This window comes from Arvicanthis niloticus, chromosome 19, assembly GCF_011762505.2.
Source record: "Arvicanthis niloticus isolate mArvNil1 chromosome 19, mArvNil1.pat.X, whole genome shotgun sequence".
NCBI lineage: Eukaryota > Metazoa > Chordata > Mammalia > Rodentia > Muridae > Arvicanthis > Arvicanthis niloticus.
In genome coordinates, this window is record NC_047676.1 from 42,807,015 (window position 1) to 42,818,143 (window position 11,129).

Here is an 11,129-nt window from a genome sequence, read left to right on the forward strand (position 1 = left end):
AATTAACTTGATATAACATTACCTTTCTATGTAAACAGTTAGGCATCATCTGTAGGTTTGCTGTTTCGTGAGTCTGATGAAGTCCAGTAACTAAGTCATTAAGATGTACTTGACCAACAGAACTCCACCTTGACTTGAAAATTTATTTGATTTATATACACTAATTGAATGGTAACTATTTAGTTAGGCTTGTGTGATAAGGCAATTCTTTGAAATATAGAGCTGCTAGAACAGTCACGTAAGCTGCTCAGTCAGCCAAGTACATTATTACGTTTTAAGATGTAACATTTTACTTTCCTGATGCATATGTGGATATAGATGGTTGACCTGTGTAATTAGTTATATCCGTAGAAAGAAGTAAATAAAGAGAATTAGTAAGACACAGTTGCTAAACTTTTGTATTGCAGATTTGTAGAGTGTTGTTTATCTAGCAAGAACTAGATTTAAGGCTTGCACCCTGCAGTTATTCAGCCTGAAATGACATTCTCATGATCTTACTCCTGTCACATATTTTCATGTAGGCAAGCCCACATTTCTTTGAGCCCCACAGGCATAGAAAACAGAATATGAAATCAGAATTGCCTCAGCTGATAAAAATCATGGTGGTTAGCTGTGTCATAGCCCTGGATACTTGGATGGAGACATAGATTTCCTGGCTTGTATACTCAATAAGAAGTAAATGATTTACCTTAATTTTCCTGGGTGAGGTGGGGTACCATCATTATGACCTAGGAAAAGGGACATGATAGTTCATTTAGAAGCATTTTCTATGAACAATAGGAGGACCAGCTTCATCATAGTCCTGCTTACTGATCCACATCTGCTGGAATGTGGATAGGCTGGCGAGGATAGAGCCCCCAATCCAAACGGAATACTTGCGTTCTGGGGGAGCTATGATCTTAATTTTCATGGTGCTTGGTGCCAAGGTTACAATTTCCTTCTGCATCCTGTCGGCAATGCCTGGGTACATGGTACTACCTCCAGACAGCACAGTGTTGGCATATAAATCCTTACGAATATCTACATCACACTTCATGATAGAGTTGAAGGTTGCCTCGTGGATCCCTCTGGATTCAATGCCTAGAAAGGAAGGCTGGAAAATGGCTTCTGGGCATCGAAAGCGTTCATTCCCAATGGTGATCACCTGCCCATCAGGGAGCTCATAGCTTCTCTCGAGTGAAGATGAAGCAGCTGCAGTGACCATCTCCTGCTCAAAGTCCAGGGCCACGTAGCATAGCTTTTCTTTGACATCCCGCACGATCTCCCTCTCAGCTGTGGTGGTGAAATTATAGCCTCGTTCTGTCAGGATCTTCATGAGGTAATCAGTCAGGTCTCTGCCTGCCAGATCTAGTCGTAGAATGGCATGAGGCAGAGCATAACCTTCATAGATAGGTACAGTGTGAGTGACCCCGTCCCCAGAATCCATCACTATACCTGTAGTCCTTCCCGAAGCATAGAGGGATAGCACGGCTTGGATAGCCACATACATGGCAGGTGTGTTGAAAGCCTCGAACATTATCTGAGTCATCTTTTCCCGGTTGATTTTGGGGTTGAGGGGTGCCTCGGTGAGGAGAATAGGATGCTCATCCGGCGCTACGCGGAGCTCATTGTAGAAAGTGTGGTACCAGATCTTCTCCATATCATCCCAGTTGGTGACGACTCCGTGCTCAATGGGATACTTCAGGGTCAAGATGCCTCGCTTGCTCTGGGCCTCATCTCCCACATAACAGTCCTTCTGGCCCATGCCCACCATGACCCCCTGATGTCGCGGACGCCCTACCATGGAGGGGAACACAGCACGGGGGGCATCGTCACCCCCAAAACCTGCCTTGCACATCCCTGACCCATTATCTACTACCAAGGCAGTCAGCTCATCATCAACCATGGTTGCTGGTTGGGCTCTTCCAGATGGGTGAACAGAAGTGAAATAGAGGTGAGTTCTAGACTATGATGCGCGAGACAGAGGTTGGATACTCAGAACACTTCAGAACTGCCCTTAGAGAAGAGAGCCAGGACCTCGAGCACCCGTATTTAAAGGAACATACTGACTCCACCCATGTCCTATCTCACCAGTTCCCAGCATTTCTGGGTGGGGCTACCTTTGAGGTACTAATAATGATGATAATTACAGAAATCATTAGCAGGCCTTCTTTCATAAAGAGAAAACTGGCTACCAAGTGGCTGAATCTCAGGGTGCTATAATTAGGCATCCCACACACTGCTGCGGGTCTGCTTGGTGAGGTCTCTAGATTACTATGTGATGCAGGGGGAATGGAACCACAAGGTGAGAGAACTAGAGATGGGGTCCGCGCCCCTGCGCGGAGGAGGACCGCTCCTCTTTGCTTTGACTTTCCAGTTTTGATATATTATTCATATGAAGGGTCTGATTCTATCTTTACTTTTTAAAGTTTTTCTTTCCCATTATTAGAAGATGTCATCGTGATAGAAGCTGTTTTAATGAAAGAAAATAATGAGTGGCCTCGGGTGGCCTAATGGCTTTAATCAGAATGTACTTTGTGCCATGAAAAATGTAGAGCTATTTAATTGACTTCAAATCCACCAGGCACAAGTAAAAGCAATAGAGTGATCAATAAAGTAAACCACTATATATTTTTCTGACATACTATCTAATAACTACACTATATTATTTATATTTTCTAATAATCAAACTTATTATTATGCATTGGCATAGGTTTACTGAGCCAATGTTCATTGCACAAAGGCAAAATGCCAATGTTTTTGAGTGATTCTTTTAAAAATACAAATTGTGAGAATCTTATTCACAATAAAATTTTATAAAATAGTTGAGTTATGCAACAATAAACAAATTAAATAAGACAAAATTTTAAATTATATATTTGGGTATATATTGATCTATTTATTTATTTATTTATTTTTAATTTTTTAATTTTTTTATTAGATATTTTATTTACACTTCAGGTGCCATCCCCTTTCCCCATTCCCCCCTTAGAAAACCCCTATCCCATGCCCCCTTTTCCTTTTTGCATTTATACATTTTTTAAAAATAATGTTAATCATAAGCGTTATAAGTTTGGAATTGTTCAATCAGAGGTGTAACCCACTGACCAACCTAGATATAACAACTATCTTTGACTGGTGGAGACACATGAATATCTGCCTCCCTGTCTCCCCCCTCTTTCTCTCTTTCATCACCTAGCTTCTCCTCTCCTTCTTCTTCTCCTCTTCTTACTCCTTTTATATTGATCTTTTGAACAACTAAATCTTCAAGATGCATATATTTTATTATGACACCCAGCCCAGTTGTAGTTGTTAACTTTACAGTGCTTCTCTCCTCTCATTTAAAGATATACTGACCACTTCGGAGAAAGTTTATTTGAATTTAATGTTTAGTGTAGAAATACAGACAGCTTGGTAAATGTGTGTCATGATGGACCATAGGACAGGAGGAACCGAGAAACCATCAGTTACTATTTTTCATGACTTCATGTCTCAAATGTGTCTGGTGAGTAGGATAATCATTTCTTTGTCTCTCTACCCCCTCCCCCCTCACTACCTGGGGCAGTTGGGAGAGCTGACCCAGGGATCATGAGAGTGGGAGACCTGGCTTATCCTCTTGCTGTCTGCAGCCCTTGGGAGAAAGGGCTCCACTCTTTGATTGGGCAGCACAGTGGAGCTGGCTCTGGAGACATCAGTGTGGGTGAACCAGCTCTGAGGAGTCCCAGTGAGGAGTCCCAGAAGTCAGAGACCTCCAACCAGACCAATGACTCATTACAATGATCATTCATTAGTGAAGATATGGAGACAGAGGGATATTCTGTGGGATACACTACACCTTCCATGACAAGTGTTTCCTATGCTTTGTTTTGTTTTATTTTGTTTGTGTGTATGTTTTTTGGGGGTGGGGGAATTGCAAGGGCAAGGGTGAATATGAGGGGACAGAGATGAGTGGGCCTGGGGTGCATGATGCAAAACTCACAAAGAATCAATAAAAAGTTAAAAAAATAACTTCTTTGTCAGTTCTTCTAAAGCAAAGTGGTTTTTTTCATATCCACATTTGAGGTCTCCAAAGTCACCTTGCATTTGACTCATTGATTCCTTCACTCACCCCAAAACTTCACTTCATAAGTGAAGCCAACAACTCCTCATTGTTGAGTAGAAATACACCTTCAGCTTCAAATGTGACAAGCACAAGCCTGTGTGTGTATGTGTGTGTGTGTGTGTGTGTGTGTTTCCCAGCAAGCCTCTTGGATAGTCATGACAACAGCATGTTTTTATTATTTTTTTTATTTATTATTATTATTTTTTTATTTTCTTTTTTATTGGATATTTTATTTACACTTCAGATGCCATCCCCTTTCCCCATTTCCCCCCTTAGAAAGCCCCTATCTCATGCCCCCTTTTCCTTTATGCATTTATACACTTTTTAAAAATGTTAATCAAAGGCTTTATAAGTTTGGTAATGCTCAATCAGAGGTGTAACTCAATACCCAACCTAGATATATCAACTATCTTTGACTGGTGAAGACACGTGAACATCTTCCTCCCTGTCTCCCCCCTCTTTCTCTCTCTTTCTCTCTCTCACCACCTAGCTTCTCCTCTCCTTCTTCTCCTCCTCTCCTTACTCCTTCTCCTCCTCTCCTTACTCCTTCTCCTCCTCTCAGTACTCCTCCCACCTTAGCTCCTCCTACATATCACCCTTCCTGTTAAAATAAAACTTTTCTCTCAAAATACAATTAAAGCATAATTATGCCAATTTGTACCAGTGAGGTACAAGATAGTCCTAATACCCAGTCTATCATTTTGTTGACTAACCAGAACCTCTGTCATCTATCCTAACTAAAACAGTTAGTTCTGAACCTGGCTTTTTCCTTGGCTTTAGAATGAATGTCAGCTGAAAACCATCCACTCAAATCTTTTCTCTCAAGGTAAATAGCCAGGATTGGCTATGAGACTATAAGTTTTCAACCCCGTCAGAAATCCAGAATGACTGAGTTAACTAAAATTGTAGGAAGCACAAAGCATAGTTTCTAAAACTTAGCCAATTTATAGAGACCTCTGAACACCTGGACACTTCCTATACTACAAAACATTGGAGCATCTGTTCTTCTGCCTTCTGGCCCAGGATCATCTGACAGACCTTAGTGCTGCAGAATTATTAAGGGCTGATTACTCTGTCTAGGCAGATATAATCAGTCGACTATTCTGCAAGTGTGTCCTTTTCTGGACAGTAATCTGTCTGTAGATGGAAAGAGGTAATTCTTGTCTAGTGTCTGTCTCACCACAACTGGAGTAACTCCAAAGATGCTCAATTTCTTCTTAGAATTCAATACAGGAAGCTGTCCAGAGCAGACAGGTCTCTAATCAAAATGAACATTAATACAGAAATGTTTGTCACGTCAATTCTGTGGACTTCTGATGTTTTGAAAACCAACTACCCATTTAAGGTATTCTGGACTGTTGTCTGTTAACTCCACTCAGCTATTTCCAAATAAAACATAGAAAACACCCTAACAATAAACTCCAAGCCATGAATTTGCTATAGTTCCTTAACTCACAGGCTAACCATCTCAAATCTGTTAAAAAAGTTAAAGAAGGGCTGGGTCTAAGCTTTGTATTCCTAAATGTGTTATACTGGTACAATGCCTATGAGAGTATCAATATTCATCTCACTTTTATACCAATAAGAAGCTCGTACCAATGAAAACCTTAAAATTTGTAATCAAAGTAAATTGGTGCCATTTAAGAAATTATATCTTCATCTTGATAATAATTGTACAGATTTCTACCAATAGGTTATGGCTATGCAATAAATCCTAGCTAATCCTCTCTTTTTTTGCTCATATTCAGAACTGATTTATTGGAATCCATGACAAATTACACTTCGAATGGTTGTGGGAGAAGATCAAATCAGGCTGCAGGACCTCCCCAAGAAAGAGACACAGCTTAAAAGTCATAACACTCTAATACAAAGAGACTCCTGGGTAAAGTCAGACTTATATTTTATAAAAATGTGTCCATACACTGCAGAAGAGTATGTAAGAGGACAGCTAAAAGGTGGATGCCATCCAGAGGCAGAATGACACAGAGTTCTCCTGTTCAAGTCCATTATGCTCTTTATAATGTCCTCTCTATCTCCTGTGCTTCCTCTAGGGTCCCTCATTCTATGAAAGGGCTGGGAGAAAAGCCATAAAATTTTCATATATTGCTGCTCTCCAATGGTGTGTTTTTCCTGTAGACATAAGGCTGAAAATAAGCTTATGGTTCTCCATGTCAACACAGTTATTTTAAATCTGAAGAATTTGATTGGAATTAAAATGAAATAAATAATTATCTTTCCAAAGTCCAACCAGAAATGGCTGAATACACATGGCCAATGCCTCTAATCAATCACTTGACTCCTGCCTTCCATTTCTCAGAGCCCAGAAAAGACCTCACTTTATATATCCCCAACAAGAACATTGCCTGGCCTCCAAATTATAGATAAAGATTCTGACAATCTAGACATATTAATTACAAAGCAGACCTGTTTTGGCTGCCTTATATCCGGGACAGTGTCCATAAGCTCAGAATAAAGTTGTATAAATCTGTCTGGAAGAAGAAGACCCATGTTATTATAGATCTCATCAGGGGGAGGGTACTTCACCAGGGTCAGCTGTGTGAGGTTGGATGTATGCTGCAGCAGCTTCTTCAGGCTGCCCATGGACAAGAAATTGTTCACAAAATTGACTTAAGTGAGCTGGGAACACTGGCTCAGCGCAGGCAGGAGGGTACTCATTTGCGAGTCCATGATCATACAGCCCTTCAATTTTAATGTCTGCAAAGTGGCTGTCAGTCTTTGTAGCAGGCTTCCTGGAAATGCATTATTTAAATGTACGAAGGTGACACCACTTAGGTCCAGGTGTTTGAGCTTCTGGATGCTTGAACACTGGGACAGATAGTTCATATCCGATTGTGACAGCAAGCAGTGAGTGATAGCAAGGGTCTCTAATGGACTCTCCAAGCACCTGAGCACTTGGTCTAGGCGACCATTCAGGAAGTAGACATCACTCAAATAGAGATGCTGGAGCTTATTCAGTTTGGAGAACTGGGAAAAAGATCTCTGTAAAACAGCAGGCTTCCATCTCTAGGTCCCCAGGCAAATGCACAGGTACATAGATTTCCTTGAAAGTGAGTTTCTGGAGGTTTTTCATCTGGCCCAGGCCAGGGGTTAGCAGTGCTAGGGTGTGAGTGTCCCACTGTGTCCTTATTTCCACTTCCTGGATTGAGTCTGTATCAAAAACCTCCAAAACATCCCGTGGGTCACAGGTAGGATAGTCCTGAAACTCTAACTTCTTACAGATGACCTGTATCACATCTTTCCTCTGCTAGGCCCACTGATAAAAAATACTTTAGATAATTAGAGGGATGGTGGCACATGAAGAAATGATTCATCAATACAGTCATGGGCTGTTTCTTGTCTAGAATGGGATGATTTCCTACAGCTTGGTTGGTGCCAACGACATCTGGAGAAGAGTCCATCTGCTGTTTTCCAGCCCAACCCTTCCAGAAGTCGAGGTGGGCATCTCGTAAATCAAGCACTTGTAGTTTGCACCTCCTGGGTCGATCCTTTTGTGCCATCAGCAAATCAAGGCCATCTAGCACAGCTTTGAAAGACTCCAGGTGGAGAGTCTTCTTCAGGGCTTTTAAAGGATGGCAGGGGAAGGGCCATGCTGCCACCATCTACCTCAGGATGTTAGGTTGTTTGCTGGTAAATGCATCCTTGAAGAGTGGTGGGAAGAAATGCAAGGGCAGGTCCTCCAGAGCAGAGATGGCCAAGGCTTCATCTTTCAGCAGGCTTCTTCTTGCCAGCTGCTGGAGTGTTGGTGGGACCCTGAAGCTCATCATGACTTTTAGGTATGCAGATGTTTCTTTGGACACTGCTCTCAAAAGCTTCAATCCTAGAGTAGTCAGGCTGGCAATCCAGACTCCAAGGCTCAGAAAGCGATAATCCTCTTGTTCCCACAAAACCACTACTTTTCCCTAGAAAGACAGCCCAACATTTACCACCTTAGTCCCCAAGCCCAGGGAATAGGGGCACTGACTCTTCATTAACTTCTTCAAGCTGATTATGGGCGTTGAGATAATAGAAGAGGAGTGGGGGGAAGAGTAAATTGATAAGCCGCTGATGCTGTGTCTTCACTGCATCCAGATGGAATTCCAGGACCTCAGAGGTTTGAGCAGGTCTGCTCAGTTTGCTTGATGAGTAGATACACCAAGACTAATTATTTTGCAATATACAATTCTCAAAACAAATTTTAGTATCAAGATAATTTTTTTTAAGAAGGCTGACATTGTATTAAAGATGTTGGTTCTAACAGCTTTTCTTTTTTCCCCTCTTTTATTGGATATAATATTTACATTTCAAATTTTATCCCCTTACCGCATTCCCCCCATCACCCAGGAACCCCTTATCCCATCCCCCTCCTCCTGCTTCTATGAGGGTGTGTACCCACCTACCCCCCTCCCCCCTCAGATTCTTCCCCCCCTGAGTGTTCAGCCTTCATGGGACCAAAGATCTCCTCTCCCACCTATGCCCCACAAGGCCATCCTCCCTACATATACAGCTGGGGTCATGTGTCCCTCCATATGTGACAGCATGTTTTCTTGTTTAGTTTGAAGCAGAATTACCTTTCTCTGGGTCTCTAATGTGTCTTCAAAACCTCCCTGCTGAAAATCAGACATGGCAGGAAGTGTGTCTGAGCACAAGACTTAAGGTCTTGCTTTGGATCGCACCAGGATCAACCTTCCTTTTAATCTTTTGTATAACTGAGAAATTCCTCCTCTGAGTACTGCAGAACTGAGTCCCTAACCTGGATGGCTTTCTGCAACTTCCTTTCTTTAGGCAGTACAACAAAGCTTTCCATTATTGTAACATTTTATGGCTATAGAATATTGAATGTTGCTTCTGGGAATGTCTTTCTCTTTTTTCAATCTCCACACCACACCATATGTGCATCCTAAAAATGAGCAAAATATACATTGTATTTTTCACAGCCTCTATTCATGAATTATGAATTTCAATCCAGAGTATAATACAAACTCATGGTATTAAAATGCCAGCAGAGAATCCTATATGGTACCAGGAGCATCTTTGCCCCCTAGATTGTCCTCAGAATCGCCTTCAGAATAAGGCTATTATTATACAGCTTGCATAACACTGCATTGCAAGTGAGTCTGTGGTATGATTTGGTAAATAGCTTCTATTTTAGTGTTTGGTGTCCTCAGAGAAAATTTCATTAATTATGTGTCCTTAAAACAAGCTTTTGACATTTTAATTAAATCTCAATAACACAAGAGGTCATATTCTAATTCAGCAGCTATGTGAGCCAGGTGCAGCTATGTGTACCTTGTAATTTAACACTCAGGAGGCTGAGACAGGGGGACTGAATCCCAGGCCAGCCAGGGCTACGTACATGGAGAGTTCCTGTTTCAACGGAGGAAACAAAACCACAATATTCTCACAAAACAACGGCTATTTTAAGATGTCATCTCTTGGGTGGGTTAAATTTGGAAAACATGGCTCAAATTTGTATGAGTGAAATATGGGAAGACGGGTTTCTAGGAGTAGGGCTGGGGAATGCTATTCCCAATGGCACTAGGTATATAATTAACTAGAGTATATAGATTTTTGATAGTCTAAATCTATTAGGACCTTTATAATTAAAATTATATATATACATATATATATATACATGTATATATCTGTATATATACATATGTATATCTGTATATATACATAGATGTATGATTTTAATTATAAATATATATTATATAATTATACAACTATATATTTATATAACTATCTCTCTCTATATACACGTATGCACATACACATATGCACTGTATTTTAACTTTGTATGATATACAAACCAAGACTATGGGGCAGGTATGCCCACTATATTTAAGGACTGTGAGCTGTGTCAATGGGAAAATAATACGACTGTAAACAGAAAGCAATCCCTTTGCAGAATCACCTAAGACAATTTATTCTATCAATAAATATTGATTAGGTTTCTTCCATGCATTTGGCATTGCCAATTCTTTGATAGATTTACACCTTCCCTCAGGCTGACAGGTGACCACTCCACACTCTCATGGAGTGGTGGCTTGTGCTCGGACAGGGCCCTGCTATTGCTGACCAGTTGTCAAAGGTTTTGACCGTCGCTCTCAAATACACAGGAGTGCAATATGGCAGATAGGTATAGACAAGGGACAGGGAGCCACAGAGATGAAGCGAACCTGTGGTTAGGGTGAGAGGAAGGAGAGGCTCAAAGAGTGTGACCTCTGGGGTGTCTCACACACAGGACAGGCGGCTACCAGTGGCAAATGAAAACAATGCCACAGGCATGAGAACTCTTTGGAACTAGGTCGTGCTACAAGGCTCAGAGGCGGTTGTGCTGGACTTTAATAAGCAGGATGGAGCATTTGAGACTCTGGCGATCATTTGCATTCCCTGTATTTTCTGAGCTCTGCTGGGGAGCCCCAGGAGGCCATATCTAATGATTATCTCCCGTGTAGACTCACCTCTTTAACTGGACTACTGAGGCCCGGTGTTTTAATGAAGTCTCTGTTGGCCACCACCGACTTAGAATATTGAGGTCAGCTGCCTTCCTCTCTGACCCTCACTCCATCCCTTCCTTTTCCCCTGCACTCTTTCCTTGGTCAGTTTTATGTGTGTTAATAGCCTGGACATTTTCCCTCCACAGTACCTGCTCTTGATAGAGATGTATAAAGGGTCTAACAGAAACCAGAAAGGGAAGCTAGTACGAATCTTTACTACATTCTCATCTTCATTAATCCTTATATGGCTGACCCACTTTTACAAGTTACAAGTCTCATTATTCATGGCTAAACAGTCTCATGTTTACATTTCATGTTGACCAAATGCATTTGTCATGCCATCATTTGAACTATAAACATTCATTCTGGAGAAGCCTTTAATATAAGACCTTGATAATTATTTTTAGATGATAAACCCATCAATAATAATTAAACTTTATAGCGATATTCTGATTACTTGCTTTAATATACAGATCTTTGTTTTAAAAAGGTCAGATGGAAGTGATTTAAATACAACAAACCTATCACCAAATGAAGCCCAGCTTTCT

The 11,129-nt window shown here is 41.1% G+C and overlaps 1 protein-coding gene and 1 pseudogene across 2 annotated transcripts; both read right to left on the minus strand.

The window, feature by feature from the left end:
• Positions 1 to 754: 754 nt before the first annotated feature.
• Positions 755 to 1,885, minus strand: Actbl2 (actin beta like 2). Of its 2 annotated transcripts, XM_034523581.1 has the most exons (2): positions 1,757 to 1,885; positions 755 to 1,630 (listed from the first exon to the last, which is right to left on the minus strand). In XM_034523581.1, exons 1-2 carry the CDS (start codon positions 1,883 to 1,885, stop codon positions 755 to 757), a joined length of 1,005 nt encoding a protein of 334 aa, XP_034379472.1. The 2 variants fall into 2 exon arrangements, with proteins under 2 accessions (XP_034379472.1, XP_076772512.1); XM_076916397.1 differs by having other exon boundaries at positions 755 to 1,885.
• A 1,702-nt stretch (positions 1,886 to 3,587) lies between these two features.
• On the minus strand, positions 3,588 to 7,863 carry LOC117724059 (PRAME family member 12 pseudogene; annotated as a pseudogene).
• Between the last annotated feature and the right edge of the window lie 3,266 nt (positions 7,864 to 11,129).

Coding starts and splice junctions, on each gene's coding strand:
- Actbl2 (XM_076916397.1), bottom strand. CDS start 1,885: ATGGTTGATGATGAGCTGACTGCCTTGGTAGTAGATAATGGGTCAGGG.